The following is a 22772-nucleotide window of genomic DNA, read 5'->3' on the forward strand; positions in this document are numbered from 1 at the left end:
ACCGATCCATATTGGATCAATGAGATTATTAGTGAACTCGAGTTTCTTGTGTATGCGATAATAGATATTTATTGTGATAATAGTATATTAGAAGGCTGAAATTTTAGGTACTGTTTTGGACATGACTTATTGTAGATTTACCGCTGATGGCATTAACTACTTGGCCGGACAAATGGAGAGCGCTGAGGGCTTTCACCCGGTACAAAATTTAAGACAACAGGCCTGAGGGTGCCCTGTTGGGAAAGTTTTAAATCCATCACTACGAGTACACAAAGCAAGTCATTGTAATTGTTGTGACTGTAGAGACAGGTAGAGACTCACTGGTCTCTAAACCTTAACATTAGTCCAATTACTGCTTAGGTCTGTCGGGGACACGTGTTGCTCTAGCACAAACTGTACAGGGCTGAATATTTTTCAAGATTCCGTAGAAAATTAAAACAATGAAGCTTTGGTAAAATGATTTATTTTATTATTAACACGATTCATTTACTAAATCAAGCAACGATAGGAATGTTTAAAACACACACTATTAGCAAGTTACTCTTATGTATAAAAATAATTACAATGTAAATAATATATAATTTAAATTGTAAAAATATGATAACATTTAAAATAGATCCTGTTCGGGTGATATAAATACTCTGGATTATATTTATTTACAATATAAATATGTACAAACTAGGAAATAAAAAAACTGCATAGGCCAATATTATTGCACTCAATCACACAAAATATCATCATGAGAGTTATCGGAAGACAACATCAATAGTAATCTACGAATTTTGGGACATTTTATATAAATTACAATATATTTTTTTGGCGTCGTCGGCTCTTAAGTTCTAGTATATATTTCATTGCTTTTTAGTGCTATTTATATAAGGCTGTAATAGATATGTTTTCGAAAATATCATGATACCATCTACAGTAGTCTTCAACACGCAGCCTTAGCAACCGTATGATCATATTACAACTACAAAGCTGCCCATTGGGAAAATATTTGAGATCACACCTCGCAATATTATCGATCGATCTATATGGATTATTGTTCTTAGAGTACATAATACGTGAGTTGTCATGGTAAGTTTGTTTTCACAATGAATTAGAAACTTTCACATTGTCGTCATGTAGTCGTCTGGTTCGTTCAGTTATAATAACAGTGCCTATAAGATAAAACTAATAAAACGAAGTTTATGTTAACCAGAATGGGCACATTTGAGCCAGGTACCATAAGCATGCGCAGTCAGCCGGGCGCGAGGCAGCAGCGCGGGCGGCGGCGTCAGAAGAGCGCATGCGCGGGCAGCAGGCGCACGGCCGGGCCGCCCGCGCCGCTCTCCCACGCCACCACCGTGCCGCCCGCGTAGCAGCCGAACAGCAACGACGAGTCGCTGCTGTATGTCAGACTGTCGACACAAATTTGCTGTTACTGTTTTGTGCATTATTTTATTACAACAAGCGTCGCCAATCATTTATCGATATCGATAAACGATTTTATGACGGGATTCTCTTAAAATGCATAAATGGTTTGGTCATAATTTTAATTATCATAATCCTTTTTGCATAACGTTTTTTAACATAATAGTACTTATATGAGTAGCGTGATGGAGTATGGAGCAGTACCCAGCAGTGAGCCACAGTGAGTATAGTAGACCAGTATTTAGTATTGGAGTTATTCTTGTGAAATGTATACCTGATTAGTGGCGTGGCGTGCTCAGCGGGCGGGATGTAGGCCACCTGCCGCAGGTCCCACGAGGAGTACAGCCTCACTGCTCCGCTATCTACCCCGCAAGCGATACAGTTCACGCTCACACCCTCCGCAGCTGCCGAGTAGCAGATGCTCGTGACACGGTCCGATACCTTCACACTGCCTGTGGACACCAATGACAACTTTTGACAAGTCAAGAATAATAAGCGTCATGGTGATTTTAAGTCATTGTTAAGGCCCGCTTCGACCGCTCTGCCGACGGTCTCCTCTCGCTCCTCAATCTCGCAGGGAAGAGTCGCTGCCGTAGTTTCTTACGCCGATGAGACAGGTGGTTTTGGGTGCTTCATTTAGTACAAGCGCTAGTAGCAACTTCACATGGATATAATAAATTAATAAGAGATTACAAATAATTATAAATGTCGTCGTTTCGACGATGGTCGTTTAGAAGGACGCACCCTTCACGCGCGTGTGTTGTTGCAGTCTCGTTCCGAACCGAATAGTAGCGCTGGAGTCGTCCTCGCCTCCCGCTACCTCTTTGTAGTGACGCGCACGTCCCACAAATGATACATGTCACGATCATTAACAGTCATTAACACCTGGGTTCAGGCCTTACCCAAAATTATCAGAAATGTGTACAAACCGATGAAGAGAGAAAGGAAATACATTTTCAACATGTTCCAGCTGATGCCAGTTTTGGCAGACAAACTTAATATTACTGTGAACTACAGCCATAGAATAGGGAATAATACTACGTACAGTCTACGAAGTTCTAAAATTAAAGCCGTCCTCCTTTTACAATATGTGCAAGACAAGGATAGACGTAGCTTTAAATTAGCAAACTAAATTAAAATGAAGTTTGTGTCTGCCTGAAGATTTGCTGCTGTATCGGTTTATGATATATTCAAAAAAGTCTAAACAGAGCGAATAGAGTCTAAAGATAGTTAAAGATCGATCGAGATACCTCGGTTCCATTTACCGCGAATAATCTTTTTTACATCAGTTTCAAATCATGTCAGTGTTACCAACAGAATAAACAGTTTGTCCCCAACAACTTACCAACGAAGCTCGCATTGACAGTATGCACGCGCACCAGCGACTGGTACTTGTATGTGGCGTCCTTCTCATAACTGTCGCTGTCTTCCATACTGTCGTTCACGCCCTGCTCGCTACGGGGGCCGGCAGGGGAGTGCACGCTCGCTACGTCGCAGAGGGTCTCGCTGATTGTGACCAGAGATACTGCTAGCATGTCGCGGTTGGGCAGCGTGCGGATGTATGACAAGCTGGTGGGAGTAAAAAGTAATATATCGCCCTCGGACCACGTGGCTGACTGCTTCGTCCTACCGATCGGACGACGTGAACTACATTCATTAGTGTCTTCTACAGTCTATCTGCATCCAATTCTTATAACAGTTTGTACCAATATGGATAAAGTCCTATTACAAATGAAATGAATAAATAAATTACTAGTTTTTTTAATACTTCTTTTCCATTTAGCTGCTAAAACAAGAAGTAGTTTTATTATAAAAGTAAAGCCTGTGACAGTTTAGAAATGTGATCACAGCGCTTTTCAAAATATGATCGTTGCCGTGGTAAATTTTGTATCGTGTTAATTCTGTGTCGGACGGTCAGTGAAAATTCGTTCCGTCAAGAATTTCTGACTACCCAAATCGCCTTAAAAAGAGAGAAAATAAATGGAATATTTCTTACTCATTGAGGTCCCACAGCACGATCTTGCCGTCGACGCTGGCGGTGGCCAGCAGCCCCGCCCGGCCGCACACGTGTATGTCGGCCACGGGCGCGGCGTGCGCGTGCAGCGTGCGCGGCGCCCCCGCCCCCGGCCCGGCCCCCGCCCCCGGCCCCACCCCCGGCCGCAGCCACAGCGCCACCACGCGGCCAGACGTGTGCCCCATCAGCACGGGGCTGCCGCAGCCCGACCTCACGCACGACGTGCGCACCACTGTTATCTGGGGGCGACCGGCATTTGTTAATGGACGTACGAAGAGAAAACAGGAAGATTGAGGTTGATTCCGATGGAATTCGAATTCGTAGCTTTTGTCCAGCCGGGACGAGCGTGTTAACCATTACATCACCGAGTCCACATTCTGTGCTTCTAGTTTTTTTACGTGACTTATTGTTGATTTGCCGCAAATGGCTTCGACTACTTGGCCGGAATTCTAGCTCATTTGACTGAAAATCATGATGACTGAAATCTGAAATGGCATTAATTGAAATAAACCTGATCTAAGGCGGGCACATGCAGCAGCAGGTCTGGCCGGGCGTCCCGGCGGCGCTTGACCCGCACCATGTTGTCGGAATGTCCCCACGATATCAGCGCCAGCGCACCGGCAAACGCGCCGCCCGGGGTCACCGCGTGCGCCTCACCTGGGGTACGCCATTACTATGATAAGCATTAGTGTCTCTTGGATTACAGTTTGTAAGTAGTTTTGTGTGTGCTCATTAAGTACTACATTCAAATCTTTATTTCTGTGTTATAATCTTGTAAATCTTTTTTCAGAACCAACCCGAATCACGTCACAGTCCGCGAAATGTATCGATAATATTTTTAGTAACTTAGAACCTTGTGATAAATTAATAATTAATAAATTAAAGTCAGATCACTGTGGTCAACAAATATCTTTCAACTTATTTATTGACCGCTCTCTGAAAAAGGATGTTACATGCAATCCCATATCAAGTAGTCGTTTAGAACAATTCAAAGATAATATGTCAAACAAATTACCAGAACTTCCTTACTGTGATGACCCAAATTTGTTATATAACTCCCTATTTAATCTAACAAAATCGGAAGTTAGTAAAGTATTTAAGGCAAAAACAATTAAGAAAGCAGACACACGAATTTTTAGTGACTGGGCGACGGTAGGAATTTATAAGAGTAGAAACAGGTTGTATGAACTTTATGAAGAAAGAACATACAATCATAGCGTAGCTTTTCACGACTATGTAAAACGGTATTCAAAAGTTTTCAAACGTGTTTGCGTTACCGCGAAGGCAATGTTTGTTAGCAGTAAAATTAAAGGTAGCTCAGATATTATTAAAATGACTTGGAAAGTTATAAATAGCGAAAATGGGAAAGTCAAAGCACGCGATCTCGAGTATCAATTACAAATTGACGGTAAACTACTCACAAATGATAAGCAAGTTGCTGAAGCTTTTGAAAAATTCTTTACTGACATTCCATTTTCGACTACCAAGGACCTGAAGTCATCTCCTGCACTCGCTCAATCACTTGTAAAGGAGCACATAGATACGCCCAAAGTAGATAAACTAACATTTACACACGTGAGTCCTAGGGACGTCTTAAGAGCTTTTAAATCTTTAGAAATGAAAAAGACTGCAGATCTTCATGGTCTCTCTGTTAAAGTCATTAACTCCGTGATTGATTGCATAGCTCCCTATCTATCATGTATATTTAATAAATGTGTAGACAATGGTGTGTTTCCAGATTTAATGAAGCACAGTAAAGTCATTCCATTGTTTAAAGCTGGTAGTACTTCTGACCCTACTAATTTTAGACCAATATCTATACTACCCACGCTTAGTAAAATATTTGAAAAAATTTTATTACTGCAATTACTTCAACATTTCAATTTAAACAATTTAATGTCTAATAAACAATTTGGTTTCACAAAGGGTCGCTCAACAACCGATGCTGGTGTTGAGTTAATAAATCATGTTTTTCAGGCTTGGGAGGAGTCCAAAGATGCTATTGGTGTCTTTTGTGACCTTTCCAAAGCCTTCGATTGCGTTTGTCATGATATATTGATCGCGAAACTTCGTCACTATGGAATAACAGATAATGCCATCGCTCTTTTGGAGTCGTACCTTAGTGGCCGCGTTCAGAGGGTTGATGTGCATGGCTCCAGATCGTGTGGATCTAACGTCACTATAGGCGTCCCGCAGGGCTCAATTCTAGGTCCATTTCTATTCCTAGTTTACATAAACGACCTACCTAGTCTTGTAAAACATGAAGTGGTGCTGTTTGCAGATGATACCTCCTTACTTTTTAAAGTAAAGAGACGACAAGATTCCTTTGACGATGTAAACAACGCCATTTCAGAGGTAGTGGATTGGTTTACTGTAAACAACCTGCTACTTAATGAAAATAAAACAAAATATGTTTATTTTACGTTATCGAATGTTAGTAGGCCGCTCGATTCTATTATTGTAAAAAATAAGGAATTGGACCTCACGGATACTGCTGTATTTTTGGGAATTACTTTGGACGCTAAGTTGCAATGGAGTCCTCATATTGATAAGTTGTCCAAAAGGCTCAGCTCAGCAGCATTCGCGGTCAAAAAAATTCGTTTAATAACCGATGTAGAAACCGCGCGATTAGTTTATTTTGCCTACTTCCACAGTCTAATGTCGTACGGCATCTTGCTGTGGGGTCATGCTGCAGATGTGAACAGCATTTTTGTTCTGCAAAAGCGGGCCATTCGGGCGATTTACAAATTGGGACCCAAGATGTCACTTAGAAATAAATTTAAAGAAATTAATATTTTAACTTTGGCATCACAATATATCTTTGAAAACTTAATATATGTAAAAAAACATATAGGATTATTTGCAAAAAATTGCGATCGGCACATTGTTAATACCCGGAATAAAAATAAACTTGCTTTACAAGTCAGTCGATTACATAAGATTACTAAATCTTTTAAGGGGCAATGTATACGTTTTTACAATAAGATTCCCATTGACATTCAGAATTTGCCTTTCAACTGCTTTAAGACAGTAGTTAAACAAAAACTTTACAAAAAAGGTTATTATAAAGTTAGTGATTATTTAGAAGATATGAATGCATGGGATTAACTGTCTGAGAACTGATATTAGGCAGCTAAATTACTCAATTGTATATCAATATTTTATGTTTATTTTTATTTTTTTTAAAAGAACGTCTAGGGCCCTGTGCCGAGGTTTTTCTTGCAGCTTCTTTTCCCCGGCTATACAGGTTGTGAGAAGCTGCAGTAGTTTTAGGCGGATGAGACGTTCGTTATGTAAAAATTGACGATTCAAAGTGTAACTATGTTACCTACTGAATAAAGATATTTTTGAATTTGAATTTGAATTTGTGTATCATAGGTCATTTACAATTTCTTTTTGATTATATATAGCAGATATATATTTATTTATTTTTATTATAGATTTGTTTTAGTATTATATTAACTACTTGGCTGGACAAACGGGGAACGTCGAGGGTTTTCACTCGGAATAAAAAATTGAGATACGGACTTAAGGGTGCCCAGGAGGACGTTAACGTTTGCACAGGGCGTCGTCCGAGGATATTATATTTGAAAGAATTAATCCATTAGCGTTAAGCTTCGAATGAGGGGAATCGTCGCCGGTGGCGTCGACATGTCGTGAAGTTTCATGAAAAGCGTCCCGCAGTTGCGCTCAAGAGCAGCCCCTGCACGCTCTTGTGGCGCGTACCGGCGAGCGCGTGCAGCGCGGTGGCGTGCGCGGCGGCGGCCACGGCGCGCGCGTGCGGCAGCGCGTGCAGCGCGGCGGCGGCCGGCAGCGCGCGCCGCGCCACCAGCGCCGGCGGCGGCAGGCCCGGCGCGCCGCAGTAGCGGCCCCAGCGCCCGCCCGCCACGCCCGCCCACACCGCCGCGGGCTGCGGGGGGGACTTCTCTTAGCTTAAAAGGCTCCAACAAAACGCAGTGTTTCAGTGACGAACATATGACACTTTTTCTTCTCATCGAGTAGTTCCAGCACACAGGTATAGCAGTGCACTCTAGAAAATCTATGTACCTATCTATCTGGCTATTTGTCTGTCTATCTGTATAACTTATATAGGGTACCCATCAAGTAGCTTAAGTTATTTGTTAAGCATTTTGTTGTCTTCTAACGTGCAGGTCGTATGTGAATTACCAAACTCATTGACTCTGGTGTCAGAGTTACTATTGAGCCGCCAAAGGCCCCTGACACGGCTCGTTACTGATTTTGTTATAAGCTGCTGGATATCTTAAAAAATAAAAAAGCTACATGGAGTGCAACAGAGTATGAGGTGGTCCACAAGAGTAGTGCAGGTGGGCGCCGACCTGGTGTGCGGGCTGCGGCAGCAGGTCGGGCGCGCGCTGCGGGTGCGGGTGCCGCAGCAGCTGGCGCGGCGCCTGCCCGTACGTGCGCACCATGGCGGCCGCCGCCGTGCGGTCCACTTCGTCCTCCAGCGCCGACGGGTCGAACCCGTAATATGTCTGAAGCACAAACGAAACGCGTGTTCAGTTCACGAGTTAATTCCATCCCACTCCATTCCATCTACAAACAACTAGGCGTTGGCGAGAATTTCACCCTTATGTTGAGTTTACCACCAATCCGCCCCAAACGTTTTGCCTCTTCCTTTTTTGATGCGAACAGCGAAAGATTGGAACTGTCTACCATCGTCTGTTTTTCCAGAACGTTATAATCTGGAGAGCCTTTAAGGCTAGAGTGAATAGACATTTGTTAGATAAGTGAGATCCACCCTAGACCACATCGTCACTTACCATTAGGTGAAATTGGGGTCAAACGCGATCCTATATTATTTTATATCCTATTTTATTAAGTCATGTAAAAAAAGATAGCACGTCGAAAGGTAAAATCAAAACCGTGGCGTGCTGTCAAAATATTTCCCTTGGCAAAAGATTTCGCACAGTCATTTGGTGAGCGTAATTTCTACCGGTTTAGTTTCCTTGTTAATTTGTCGACAGAGAATTGGCTGTATGCTTACTGTACGTAACCAGAGACTTACACAAGCAGGGAACACGTTGATGGCGTCAATGGCGGGCTGGCCGACCTGCTTGTACCCGAACACGAGGTCGATCCACAGCGGCAGCCGCTCGGTGACGTGCGCCGCCTCCAGCGCCTGCCTGTGCACCAGGGTGAACAGGCGAGCGTCCGCCGCCCACGGGGGCAGCTCCACCGCGTCCACGCCCGCGCCGCACTGCCGGACGCCCAGGTCCAAACCTGACACAGATACACTTAAGGTCATTGCACGAACTACGTAGTTATATGGTCAATAACACCGAACATTCCCCTACAATTTTCGTTATAACATCAATCTATTTTATGTGCCTCATTGTTTTCTGGTAATAAAAACATTTTTCATTTCATTTCATCTTTGGTGTTGCAGTCCTCAACATTTAGAAAATGATCGAATGGGTATATCATTAGAGCGAACGTCATTGTCAAAAGTTAACACTTCCAGAAACACTTCTGGAACATAAAACCATGAAACCTCTGCGAATCGTTTGAGATTGATTTGTTTTTTTTATTATGTAAGAAAGCGAACCTGGTGTCAGGATCAGGACCCTCGGAAATGGAGTTCTGCGGTCTCTGCTTGCTTTGAATGTTATGTATTCCAATACGATAAGACAACCTAGCTGATTACTCGACTAACCTTCGTTGTTGTGGAAGAGCTCCGGCAGATAGAAGAGCTCGGGGATGAGCTCCTTGACATCGGTGGGCGAGTCGTTGGTGATGAGCCGCCACGTGGTCGCCAGCGAGTGGAACGTGCGGTCCGGCATGTCAAAGTTGTTGTCTGCAACACGGGAATGGTTTACATGACGCTCTTCTATAACGTCTATTACTGTAGTCTTTTCATATTTTACTAAAACGAGGTGGAAAGGTTGTGGCCGCACAAGCTTTTTAGAAAGCTATATCAACTACAAATCGTTCTACTTTCGATAAAAGTATTCGGGCCCGACGACGCTTAAAGAATCAGTCTTAAAAATATACTCCAGGCAAATATAAATACACACTTTCTTCGCCTGGCAATTTATTTATACTGCGATGACCAAGTGTTGATGATAAAACTCTATTAAACGACCTTAAACCCGCTGTCAGTAGAGGTCTTTATTAAATACTGGACTTGTTTATAGTTTTGTGTTTCGTTAGTTAGCGAAACAACACCGACCTTGGTAGTTGAGGAAGAGCTGCGTGAAGGGCGGCAGGCGCACGAGGTAGTGGAGCACCCCGCCCGAGTTGGAGTACAGCGACGCGTAGTGGTGCGGCTGCCGCGACAGCAGCGGGCTGCAGCCTTCGCGCCGCGCCGCCTTCAGGTCCTGCGGCCAGTATACACTCCTTGTTTACATGACCATATTCTCATGCGCCCAAATGTGACCCTTGTGGGTTCAACACAACCTAGGTCGCGAGTCAGTATTTCGCGCCCACGTTAAAAGATCTCGCCAGTTAGACATACAATCAACAAACAGTATGCGAGTGTTTTTCCAGATTAACATTGCAAATAAGTATTAATCCAAAATGTCAAGTGTCTAGATAGGCAGCTGTGGAAGAAGAGATTGGTGGTCTTTGCTCAGTAGTGGGACCCATAGGTTAGAGACGAAAAACACTAGCTGTACTCACATTATAAGTATTGATATAATGCTGCTCTCTATTCTTGTTCTGTATGGCCATCGGCTTGCTTAAATCCCTAAAGGATTTGGGTTCATTCAAGTCAAGTATCCGTGAGGTGTAGTCAGCGAGTACGAAGGGCAACACTGGATACTGCATGAGGTCGTTGTAGGTGCGGCCGGCGAGGCTGTTCAGACGCATCAGGTACTCCCAGTTGGTGATCTGACCGTTGCGCCATTGCGTCATCGCTTCCGTTAGAGTGTCTGGCTCCATTCTGTGGAATTTGTTTATTTAGGTTAGTTGTCGGTTTAACGTTTTATATTAAAAAAAATATATAAAAGTTAGATTGTGTGTTGGTCCGTTTAATTTCGGAATATCATAATCCAGAGTCAAAAATAATAAACCTTATGGTGCAGGTGGCAGGTTATACAATACAACTATACCTTCCGGACCAATAATACCCAGAAAAACATCAACCACTAGTATCTCACCTTCCGGGCAGATGGCAGGCGTTAAGCGCCTTCAGGAAGGCGGTCCTCTCGGCCACGTCGTCGAAGGCCAGCAGGTGCGCGTGGCCGGAGCTGAGGAACAGCTCGGCCGCCGTCTCCTGCAGGCACCAGCGGCGCGCGCACACCTGCACCACGGCCTCTAAAGGCCAGCTCTGTGCTGATGAATATTCTGTACGCTTATCGCCCTTTTTATGGGTGGATTCTGAGGACCGTTGGTTCTGAGTCTCGTCTTCTGCATCTTCTGGTACGAAGTGTATGCATCTGTGAAGAGTGGGTTGGGGTTAGATATTTTTTGGCAGGTTCCCAAAGATGTATACCAGTTGACAGACTTGCTAGCTTGCCAGAATTTTATAGTTCGACCTCCTGCGTTATACCGCACCTGTCAGTAACACCCTAGAAGCTAGGGGCGCGGAAAGTTCGCTTCACTATATCAGAAGCATTATTTGAATTTGCCTTCCCTCCCACGTCAGCCACTACTTCGCAATACAGTACTCGCGGTCAAACTAATTATACTCGTATACACTCTTCTTTATTTGGAAATCCCGACTTTATGAGGTTATGGAAGGGAGGCCGTACATACCTGTCACTGAGCAGCAGCTCGCCCGGTGTCTCACTAGCAACTGTGACGTAGGTGACGCGCGCCATGTACGAGACTGTCTCGTTGAGCTGCAGTCGTGCCACGAGGCCTCCGCGCAGCCCTGCGCCGGCGCCTACCACGCTGCGCAGCGGTGGACCGCGGTGAATCGTCTCTGTAAATACATATCCGTAGGATGTTAGGGTTCATCAGGGCAACTAAATATATATAATTATGAAGAAATAAGCCTAGTTGCGTGTGTGTATACCGCATATTTCTCCTTTAAATTATGTGATCTTTGAGTTGATTGAACCCTTGAGAACTACATTACTTGATGCTGGGGATCGAAGGAACAAAATGCACACTGTAAAGTGTCTTACCCAGCTTGTGTCGATGCGAGGGCTTGAGGAAGCGCGGGTGTATGTCGAGGTGCGCGCGGCGCAGCCTCACCCGCACGCGGCCCGGGCCCTCCGTGGCGTCCAGCTGCCACGACGCCGGGTAGCTGCGGGGGTCGTGCCACACCGCTGCAACCAACCAACATTTCAAGGGTTCGGATACTAACTTGTTATGCCGAGTCAAGAATTTGTTTTAGTTCTCTACGTCAGTTATTTACCACCGCTTTGGAACGCGTTATAGCTAAGAAAAGACGGTGGGCGCAAATTCCCTAGAATTAGAATTTGTATTCGAGTCAAAAGTGTCAGCTTCGGGTTTTTTTCCTGTTAAAGTATGGTGATGACCTGTGATATACTAACGATTATTTAAGACTTATGTAAGACCCAGTGCGGGCGAGGTTTGTATTATTATCTATTTTATGCTTCAAGTTAAAATATCGTACCTTGTTCGTGTGTGTACTCATCGACGGCGCGCTGCCAGCGCTGCGTGGCCGCGACGGCGTGGCTGTGGTCGCGCCGCAGCTGCTGCATGAAGCTCTTCCGTTCTCCGTTCTGCACGTCCACTACGCTACGAGTCATGCACATTGCACCCTCCGTCAGTTTGTTAGCCAGGGCCTCTTTGCTGAATACTACCCTGGACACGAAAGAAGGATTAAAGCTAAAAAAGGGAAATGGATGCCCATAGTTTCCTTAAATGTCTGTTAAATGATCCGAATTCGCAGTACTCTCGTCGAGACTCAATGAGTCAGACACTGTATCATTTCGCTGAAGTCGAATAAACTCTTTAAAATACCGATATTCGTAAATAATCAACGTAAAACTGCGCACTTACTTGGCGACCGCAGGGCGTTGTTTAGCAGCCTGCTTGGCCCAGCGCTCCTCATCAGCTTCCAGTAGTCTAGCAGCTTCCACTTGCAGAGTGTCGCTGGGCACGCGCTCAGCCAGGCCGGCTTGTGTGCCCACGGCCCAGCCGCGCGCCCAGTCTGTGATCGCCAGCTCTACAGACGCTGTGCCCGCCTCCGCTGATGCGTGGATGTGTTTGAGCATCGTGAGAAGGTATACTGCTAGCTGTGGGGGAATTTTTTGCTTGTAGAGTTTAGTGATTAAAAGCAGAAAGTATTAGGCGGAGTCTTCATTTGAGGTGCTTAGTGAGGGTTTTCATTACACACAACATTAATTTCAGAATTAGAATAGAAAATCTTTAAAGAACTCTTATTGAAAGTTTATATTTTAATGTCGAAATACAATACTAAGAAACGGCTGAATAAAAAAATATATATCTTATTTGTTTCATTTAACTCACACAAAGCTCGAGTCAGATTTACTCAAACCACAAGGAACCATTCTGAAAAGCATCACGATTTGAGAGTTCAAAGCACTGCACTCTGGCTCTTCGACATATACTGTACAATACCTTGCGCATAGCAGGCGGGTCCGGCGGCGACAGCATCTGCAGCGCGGCGGGCGGAGCCCTGTACAAGGCTCGCAGCAGCGCGCCCTGCAGCGGCTGCACCCCCGGCGCCGGCGCCGCGGCCCAGCAGAACACCTCCTGCAGCGGAGACACCCAGTCCGCGCCGCCGCCCACCCACCATTTCGGTCTGGTTGGAGCTGCGCCGGTCACAGCTGAGGAACACAAGTCATCATCATCGTCATCATTATCAGCCGTACGTGGCCCACTGCTGAGGAACACAAGTACTTGAGACCAATTTTTTGGTTCCATCTGTGTTAGGACTTAATACGTGTTTCGCGACTTGTGTCGGACTACTATTTGGAGTTTTGTTGTTAGTACGGGGATGAACAGTCCTAGCATGCCTGATGCAAACTAGTTATCTTTGTATATTTTATACGAAAAAAATCTACAAATTGTTTTACTTTAAGAAAGACGAACCTGAATTAATCATGTACGACTGTTATTTTAGCAACAAATAAATAAATAGTCCCTCACCAGGTAGCAGCGTAGCAAACAGCCTGTCCACCAGCGCGGCCTCACTAGTGGCCGGCTCTTTCGGTGACAGCGTCAGCAGGAAGTTGACTGCGCGCACCACAGTGGCCAGGTGCCGTGAAGCTAGCTCCGTTCGTTCTGCACGAGACACCGCTTCCACGCCCAGGGAGACTGCCGTTGATAGTACTGTGGAAGGGTGAGCACGATAGAGGTCCAGGTAAAAAAAAATACATAACTGCGTATGACGCAAAACGATTGCTTATACTCAAATAGAATTAAAGCAGAGGGATCGTACGGAGTGTTGGCAATAAGCAAGAAATGTTAACGCTCCGTTTACTTCAGTACAAGAGCAAGAGCATCTTTTACTCAAGCTTTTACTGATTAACACTCAAGCGATCTGATAGAAAGTATTATTTTATCGATATTAAAATACAAAACACTCACGTAACTCAGCTGCGTCTATATTCAGGCAATACGATATTTCCAAAGCGCAATTTAAACACAAATACAATACCTGTAGTAAAGTAGTTGGCGTACTTGGTGTGCGCGGTGTAGGAAGTATGCAGCCTGTCTTCCAAGTAGTCGAGCTCCGCTGAGAACAGCGCGAGCTGGGCGTCGCGCGCCACGCGGGCCGCAGCGGGCTGCCCGGCCGCGGCGCTGCTGTACTCCACGTACGTTAACATATGGTGGAGTTCGTACACTGTCTGGGGGCACAATTTACAATACTACGTGGTGAGGAGATTTAATGTTGCTTTTATGTAAACATTGATGATTCAAAGTGTAACTATATTACCTACTAAATAAACATATTTTTGAATTGAAGTCAAAATATTCCTTGGACACGACGAAGACGAAGAAGTTGTGAAGGTTTCAGTACTTTCTCCGTAAAAATATTGGGAATATCGCACCTGCATGCTATGCTGCGAACTGTTGGCCTTGACAGCTATGCGTGCGAGCAGCTCGAACAAGTCTTGCAGCAGCAGCTCGCGGCCTTCGAAGTCAACATCGCCCATTTGGCCCACGCCGCGTATGGCTCGCACCACCACCTCCGCTACTGATACTTCGTTCAGGATCTTCAATGAAGCCTGTGGGTGGAAAATTATACTTGAGTAGGTTAAGATATTTCAGAAAATAGCATAGCCACGAAAAAAGATAAAAATACTAATGCCGAAAACCGGTGGTTCAAAATTGATTGCACAGCATCTCCTTTCTTCGCCATGTCGTCATGGTACACAGGCACACTACACTAACCTTGTCGATAATCCTGCACACAAGGAGCGTGATGTTGTGCGCGAGCGGCACGTCGTGGACAGAGCCTGGCAGCAGCGCCAGCAGCGGTGGGCTGCGCAGCATCGCCTCCTCCGTCATGTCCAGCCAGATGTCGTCCTGGGGACATAAAAGGATCATGGAGAGGGATAAACAGGAGGGTGCCCATAGACGTGGAGATGTAATTATACGCTGCGTGTAATAAACTCACATCAAGCTGGTCTTCAAGAGGGACATCACACTTGGTGAGCAGCGCCGCACACGCAGTAGCCAACTCCCATGACCCTGGGTACAGCGATATCTGACGACAGAACAAATATACAATCATGCCAGGGATTCCAGTCAACAAAATGTTAATTTATTATTTGCATTAGCTAACTCAAAAAAATAACAGCGTTTGATTGACATAAATAGTCTATACAGATTGCTGGGTACAGCACTCCTTTCAGGCAACCGAAGCGGGTGTGAACCATACTCCCCTACGCTGCTCCAGTGCGGGGGTCTATACGACTATATTAACGTTACCGTGTATGCGGCGTACCTGGTTAGCGAGATGTATGTAGTAGTGCGAGGCGCGCAGCTTCTTACTAAGCTCGGCGTTGGCGCGGCGGCACAGCGCGGCGAAGGCACGCACCAGGGCGGCCCGCACTCTTGCGCACTGGTGGTTGCCAAGTACTATCAGCACCTCTGTTTGTATTGCACCTGACACCGCCTGGCATAGAGAACAAATGATCAATCATCTGTTGTTTAGTATTTAGAGGAAATTGATAGGCACTAACTTCTCCAGCAAGCGACCGAAGGGGACACTATGCCAAAACATGGGTTTCCTCAGGCCAGTTTTATTAAAGGTTAGTCTAAAATTTATTTTTATGACTAACCCACCGATCTGAAAAGAATTCCGCGGTATGTGATTCACTGTTATCCATCCATAGGGAAGGCCCGTGCCCCAGCAGTGGGGACGTTAATGGGCTGATGATGATGATGAAGTTTGTGTGTTATGTTGCCAAGTATACCTGCGCGAGCGTAAGGTCCGGCAGCAGCCCGATCATATCTCGCAGCAGCAGCAGCAGCCCCTCGCACGCTGACCAGCCCGGCTCCGCGCCGGCGCGCATCTTACGCTACACATACCAACATAATTCATCATTACCCAATTACAAAATCAATTATATTCATTGCCTATAATGCTGTTGTGTATTTTATTTATGGTTACTGGTAGACTGTCATTACAGTAGCCACTTTGGTACCTTATAAGATAGTGGAATCAAGCTTGAAGAAAACAGATTTATTTTTATATTTCTAACTGCAGTACACAAAAATGCTTCTAATAAAAACGAACGCACTTGTATTATGTGCGAGATAGATTATATATTAGACTTTACGCAATAATTAAGTATAACAATAATCAATGCGGATAATAAATAAGAGCAACACGCACCTGATGGTAGATACCGCTGGAATACATGTCGACGGTGGTGGTGGTGATGTCGTCCACATCTACAACAACATACTCTGTGAGCTCGGGCCCTGATGGCCTTGTTCCAACTTTCCCGGGGTCATTGACTGGAGTCTCAGCCCGTGCATCAGTCCCCGCAGCGCCCGCATCCACAAGCTCACTCCCCTCAGTCCCCTCTACGCCCCGTGCTTCATCCTTGTCACCGCAAGCAGAATCTTTCCCCTGGTTTTCTGCAAAGCACCATCACCAAAAGCTCATGATGTTTATGCATTCGTCATGCTTTACTATGGTGCGAGTGATGTAACAACTTTAGTTTATGGAGTGAAGTACGTCGAGCTCAAAAATTGATCAGATAAAGCATCTTCTATAGTGCAAGTTTGAATGAATGAGAAACTAATTGTATCAAAAAAGATGATGACTATCTAAACGACTATTAAAATGCCGAAGATTTAATGAACGTATTTGGCGCACGCATAATGTAGTCCCTCTGTTTTCTTTCAAGTGCAATTCAGAAAATAACAAAAGGCCTATAGAATATAAAGCTAATAGTAATTGTCAAATTGCAACGACAAAATATTTTTTTATATTAGTGATCGCAATAATGACGTTAAAACTATTAACTTACCGACATTAACGTCAGAATTTTCTGATGTTGATGATATATTATGTTTTCTGAAACAATAAGTGGGTTTTTGTTATTCCTGATGTATTGCCAAGGGGAGTTCGTGGGGTATTCCTTTGTAACCTTACACTAAAGCTTTAAAAAAGTGAAATAACCAAATTAAAAAAATGCCTACCTCCCTTCCTTAATCTGCATATTGATGATCCCTTTCATCTGTTTAGTGGACTCGACGCTACTTTGGTCGATTCTGTCTTCCATCTCCTTCAAGACTCCACTGCTATCATTAGCTATGTCATCTGAAGTGACACTAGAGGAGCTTGGTTCCGCGTCGCTACCCTTCTTGCGCGGGCGCCGAGATGGGCGACGTTTGAACGAGTGTTGGAACTCGCTGGTTTCTGGTGTCTCAGACGTCAGGAGGAAGTAGAAGTTGGCACGTGAGTGTGTCACGAATGTGTCGCTTGCCTGGAACATGTTATTGGATTTTTGTAAATTGTGCCGAATCTTTTGGAAGAAAACAGGTACCATTCCAATTTTAAACAACCCTAAATTAAGTTTAGGAAAATCTAATTCCTGTTCTCAATTTAAATAGCCTTTAACATAACATAACAAATACTTTATTGCACAAACAGGAAAAAACAAAATACAAAACAAAAGAGAAATAGAATTAGTACAATAGGCGGCCTTATTGCTAAGTAGCAATCAGATATTCTGACTAAAATCATAACATATTTTTGCCTTGATTACTTCCAGCTGCCATCACCTGTCTGTTTACTGTTACGGTTACTGGCGTTGGGGATATTAAAGCGTGATGAGTTTAAGCTGACACAATAGCGATGTGTTAGACATGCGACGTCCACAACCTTATACATATAAAGGCACTGAACTGACCTGATGCATGAGCAGCAAGAAGTCACAGAGCAGCACAAGACGGTCCAGCTGAGGCGGCGAGCCCATTAAACCTCCCACCAATTCCACTAGGCTGCTACTAGCCGCTGGCTCCAGTGGACCGAACTCCGAATTCAGGAAGCGTTCCTGTGAATGGAAAACACGGTCAATATATAGGGCTAATCACTGCCGCCTTGGAAACATTCTTTGCAACCCATAGACATCTCAATTTGCTGTTACTCGCGCTTTTCAGTAAGAGCGCAATTTTTTTTTTAAATAAATATAATTGTGCGAATTATAGCTATGCGCGACATCAGAACAAACGTGGTCGACTTCTTCTTCTGCTCCTACATAATATTTGAATTTACAAAACTGACACCGTTGTTTGTTCCTTTATATGTGGATTTAACATAACATGGCATTATGTCTGTATGTATGTTGATTATAGTAGTAAAAGAATATCGGTGTACCTTGCAGGCGGACAGCAGCGTGGGTAACAGTCGCACCCGGCTCATCTGGTACTGGTTGAAGCTGCGGCGCGGGCTGTCGTCTCGCACCAACATACGGAGGCAGCATAGAGTCAGCGCCCACAAGGAACCTCCTTGTTGGACGCGACTGCCACTTGAGCCTTCCACTTCCCATGATAGCTCCTGAAAGATGTAACGGGTGTGACGGAAAGGGGGTATCAAGCCGAAAGCAAAACTATACCTTATGTAGATCTTCTCTGCAACTTTAAATAAATAAAAAAACTTCTGATATTTTCTTCAATTTCAAATCAAAGTTCTTTTTAATATTTCCAGTATGTAAACAGATGTGGCACAGCAGTACACTGGACACTATATGGTACTATGTGGTCACTGTATAACGTTTAGTTTTTTAACGAAAAAGCCAGTGTTCGTCAATTACATCAGCACGGGTTGACCACGTTCACGCGCCGCGTTAGACAGATATCGCGCGTTTCGACCAATAGAAGCAGAGAAGGCAATCTCCGTAGATATGTCAATATAAAAAAAAACAAATAAAGATATAAAAATAACGTAACCGTGCAGATCCCAGAGGTTAGGTAAGCGGATCCAAAAATATGCATGATGGATTCTAGGGTAATAAATAATATGGCGGACTCCTTTCTGTAAAAAAACAATTGTGAACTAGTATCATGGTCGAACCTGCTTGGTGTGAAGCTGCCTCCAGCCCCGCAGCAGTAGCAGCAGCAGCCGTGGCTCCAGCACAGCCGCCTCTGCGCGCGTCACCAGCGTGCCCGAGCTCGTGCTCAGTATGGACTGGTTGCACGCCTCATCTAATATCACCTGGATACAATACCAATACTTTATTTGACATCTTCAAAGGAAAAAAATGATCTACTAAATAAAACTTCAAAATCCCAATAAAAAGGATTACTATGCGCATGGAGGTGGCTAATCAGCTCTAAACACTTCAGACATCGGATCGGCCCCAACGGCAGAACCAGTGCTTTCCTCCTTCGCTTACCACTGTCGTTGTACTTTGTGCCGCTTCTAAACATCGTTGCCTTTTGAAGCAATGTCTTGACCCGAGATTTCAGGGTCATGTTGTTTTAAAAGTTCCTTCATCCTTTTATTTACACGGCCAAATTGACCGCTGGGCTCAATTGGTTCGACTTTAACACACTAGCGATCAGCCAAGATGACAAATAACGGTTTCAAGCGTCACTGGCGAATAAAGGGGTAAAAATCCCAGGAAAGCAAGTCAATACCTTAAGCATATGCGGCGACATGATACACTTGTTGGACGCGAACACGGTGTGCATCATGTTGAGCGCGGGCCCCTCGTACAGCGCCGCGTACAGCCGGTTGTCCGCGCTACACACGCGCAGCAGGATGGACAGGGCTTGCGCCTGCTCCTCTGCTGTGCCGTCTAATTCTACCACCTGGGGGATGATGGTTGGGATGATGGGTAGAATTAAGATTTAGTTCATTGATTGGCTGGAGTATCGTGTACAAATAGGAAAGTCAGTATATGCGGAAATAAGTGTCAAATTTTGTTATTCGTAAAATTCTTTCTCACTCTCTCCCTTTCTTATCAGTCTAACAAGTCAAGAAAGTTATTACTATTGCAGCTGGTACCAGTCCGTGTAGACGCGTTCCGTACACTTATAAACTACTAATCGTAATATTTGTGCGAGCTATTATAACTAGTCTTTGTTGAGAGTGGAGGAAGCGAAAGTGGGGTGACAGGATCATAGTAAATGGAATTTCGTGGTTTGCGCATACCCCAACGGGAAATAGGCGTCAAATGAAAAAAATCAAATGTGTGTGTTGTGTAAAGAGGTGTCCAGTGAATTTTCGGGAGCAATGTGAACAAAATATTAGTGACAAGTTTTTCATGGCAATTTACCCTAGCAAACAGATAGAGCAGCACGGTGGGCCCGCCCAGCATGTAGAGGGCGGGCGCCACGCCGCGGTGCGAGCTGGGCAGCGGGCGGCCCGCCCACGTCACGTACAGCGCCTCGGGCACGGACGCGCCTCCGCCCGGGGCGCCGCCGCCAGGGGAGCCTATCAGACTCGCAGTTGACGCCACGCGCCCCGCGAACACTGGGGAGAATCCGTCAAAACCACAAAATTTTACCATGTGGCTTTCGCCACACTGCCAGCGAGGCGCTAGTACTTGTAATGGACTGAAATGTAAGAGAGAATCCACACTGCCGACGTCACGCTTGGTGCGACGACAATCACCCACACTGTGACGAGAGCTTAAAAGTGTTTGCAAGTAGACCAAAGACACACTCAGGACACTCCATACAAAAATCTAATTTTTACCGTGTGCCAACTAATGCGTTAGTGCGAGCGAGACTCAGTCCGTGAGCTTATTCCTTAGTGGCTTATGGCTATTTAAAACTAAAGTAAGACCCCAGAGAGGGGTAGGTCGGTACCCGATACGAATTAGTGCGGGAAGTTGCCGTTCTATACGTAGTATTATTCTTTATTCCATGCCAAAGACCTCAAAAAGATCTTACCAGTGGGCAAAGATACAGTTTGGTGGTAGAGATTCATGATGTTAGGCGCGTGCGCTGAGAATGTTAACAATAGATTCTCGTGCAGTTCTCGTAGTGTTGTGCTGGATATTTCGTACACCTGCAACAACATAATATGACGTTTAAAACATTTGAACGTTTATATAATTAAACGAAAAATGGTATTCCGCCTGTATTGATATTACCTGGTCCCAGTCAATATTGGAGTCTAACACTTCGGGCGTAAGCACCAGCGGATAATTTGGAGCATCACAGCGCACCTAGAACAAATAAACTATATTGAGTAATCATATTTACCGCTCTTGAGTCAAAGTCTCGTTTCCAAGCGACTTTATTTATGTTTTGAATAAGTAGTTTCTTAGCTGCGCCTACTGATCACTACTTTCTTCACTAGTTCACGCCACGAAAAGTCATCGTCCACTTCGATTCCGCTTCACTGGATGTCCAATTTGAAAGACGTGTTCCGAAGTGGAATGAAAGCTCGGTGAGGCGTGGGTTAGTTCATCTTGTACCCCTTTGGGATATAGTAGTGCTTGTGTATGCATGTGGTGTGTGTGCGCGTGCACCTGGCAGGAGTGGTCGGGGCTGTGCGCGGCGAGGTGCAGCGCGCAGTAGGCGGAGAGCAGCGGCGCGCGGTACACGTGCGCGTGCGACATGTGGTAGGCGCCGCCGCCGCGCCGCCGCGACGTGTCGCCCGCCAGCACAAGCGTGGGCGTCACTTTGCGAACTAGAATACCTGAGGGGACAAGAAACAATCTCTAAGGCTCTTGATGTGTCTTGACAACGATACAAAGAATAAATGAAGCCGGTTCGAAATGTTACTTTCCAAACATCGATGGATCGGTTTATAGCTGAAAATTCTCTATTCACTGATAAATTAACATTGAGGCAGTTGTGAAATATGAAAATGACACAATGTTTTTTTTTTTTTATTGGCATACTAAACAAAACTTACCTTGTAGTGGTAACGAGACAGTTTCAATTTCCAGTCCATTCACGAAAACTGTGACCTGAAAAATTTTACATACCAATTACACACACTTCTTCAAATAGATTTATTACTTTCTTGTATGATACAGATGCAGTAGTAAATCCGCAGTGAGAAATTATTGAATTTCAATCGAAGGTATGAGGGGTATGGCAAGGAGACGAGGAGTAGCGTGTAGCCATGACAACGAGAGACGCAACCTATTGTTTAAATTGTACGCCGGAGATTATAACCTGTATATGAATCCGGCGCTTGTGCACACGCTCAGAGATGTTGAGGGCCAGGCAGGAGCAGCGGTGCGGCGGCAGCGCGTCGGCCACGCGCGCCTCCGACACCAGCTTGTTGGCGCCCGGCTCCGGCCGCGACAACCGGAGGGTCAGCGAACCGCAGCCTGGAAACCATCGCAATACATCCCCTGTATTAAAAAGCCTACATAGAAACAATTCATTTAAAAAGCAATATTACATGCGCATATAAAAGATCGCAATGTCAACAAATGTCAAATAGCGATATTGGTTTCAGATTTGTTGCTTTAATGTAGCCTTTTTTAATCCCCCAGTACTTCTATTTTTTCCGAATGCAATCGAATGCTTTCTACAGGTTCGTACATCAAAAAAAAATCATGCAATTTTGGTAAAATATGCGAGTCTCTCACCAGTATCCAGCCACAATTCCAGCATGAGTGAGTCGTGCCCGATTGACAGGACGTGTGACAGCTGCGTCTCTGGCGGCGGCTTCTTGGGAGGGGGTTTGTTGGCATCCGTCTCTTGGGACTCACTCTGCCATTCGTCTGCTGTGTCTGTTGAATTGGTACAGTTCGGTCAGTTCGAAATACGATGCAATGTAATTGTTTTATAAAGCAGCAATTTCTACAACAAACATATAAAACTGTATTCCAGCCTGACAAAATTTATAAAAAGCATCGCTAACGATGCATAAAGTAAAAATGCAGCCACAGTGTCTTATATTGCAGTGTCTTCATTTCATAAGGATCTGCACTAAACATCGCGGGTTTCATTTATTGAAGCATAGAACGCTGTAGATAAATACAGTATGAGTGTCCGCCAGCGACAAAGG

The 22772-nt window shown here is 44.8% G+C and overlaps 1 protein-coding gene across 1 annotated transcript in view; it reads right to left on the minus strand.

The window, feature by feature from the left end:
* Nucleotides 1–446: 446 nt before the first annotated feature.
* Nucleotides 447–22772, minus strand: part of LOC126368266 (lysosomal-trafficking regulator) — a 46224-nt gene continuing 23898 nt past the window's right edge. The window contains exons 17-54 of the mRNA XM_050012163.1: nt 22351–22494; nt 21929–22086; nt 21663–21717; nt 21274–21443; nt 20893–20967; nt 20690–20807; nt 20071–20267; nt 19430–19603; nt 18864–19004; nt 18168–18347; nt 17701–17844; nt 16988–17274; nt 16816–16862; nt 16173–16420; nt 15751–15855; nt 15279–15449; nt 14949–15038; nt 14723–14857; nt 14380–14556; nt 13986–14175; nt 13475–13657; nt 12944–13152; nt 12362–12597; nt 11973–12163; nt 11518–11661; nt 11144–11312; nt 10546–10824; nt 10067–10328; nt 9618–9765; nt 9102–9242; nt 8454–8668; nt 7765–7920; nt 7154–7337; nt 3939–4084; nt 3410–3666; nt 2759–2982; nt 1688–1865; nt 447–1400 (exon numbers count right to left, since the gene is read on the minus strand). Of these exons, the coding sequence (XP_049868120.1) occupies nt 1277–1400; nt 1688–1865; nt 2759–2982; nt 3410–3666; nt 3939–4084; nt 7154–7337; nt 7765–7920; nt 8454–8668; nt 9102–9242; nt 9618–9765; nt 10067–10328; nt 10546–10824; nt 11144–11312; nt 11518–11661; nt 11973–12163; nt 12362–12597; nt 12944–13152; nt 13475–13657; nt 13986–14175; nt 14380–14556; nt 14723–14857; nt 14949–15038; nt 15279–15449; nt 15751–15855; nt 16173–16420; nt 16816–16862; nt 16988–17274; nt 17701–17844; nt 18168–18347; nt 18864–19004; nt 19430–19603; nt 20071–20267; nt 20690–20807; nt 20893–20967; nt 21274–21443; nt 21663–21717; nt 21929–22086; nt 22351–22494 (6452 nt within the window). The 3' untranslated portion in view covers nt 447–1276. The remainder of the gene's footprint in view (nt 1401–1687; nt 1866–2758; nt 2983–3409; nt 3667–3938; nt 4085–7153; nt 7338–7764; nt 7921–8453; nt 8669–9101; nt 9243–9617; nt 9766–10066; nt 10329–10545; nt 10825–11143; nt 11313–11517; nt 11662–11972; nt 12164–12361; nt 12598–12943; nt 13153–13474; nt 13658–13985; nt 14176–14379; nt 14557–14722; nt 14858–14948; nt 15039–15278; nt 15450–15750; nt 15856–16172; nt 16421–16815; nt 16863–16987; nt 17275–17700; nt 17845–18167; nt 18348–18863; nt 19005–19429; nt 19604–20070; nt 20268–20689; nt 20808–20892; nt 20968–21273; nt 21444–21662; nt 21718–21928; nt 22087–22350; nt 22495–22772) is intronic.

This window comes from Pectinophora gossypiella, chromosome 7, assembly GCF_024362695.1.
Source record: "Pectinophora gossypiella chromosome 7, ilPecGoss1.1, whole genome shotgun sequence".
Taxonomy (NCBI): domain Eukaryota; kingdom Metazoa; phylum Arthropoda; class Insecta; order Lepidoptera; family Gelechiidae; genus Pectinophora; species Pectinophora gossypiella.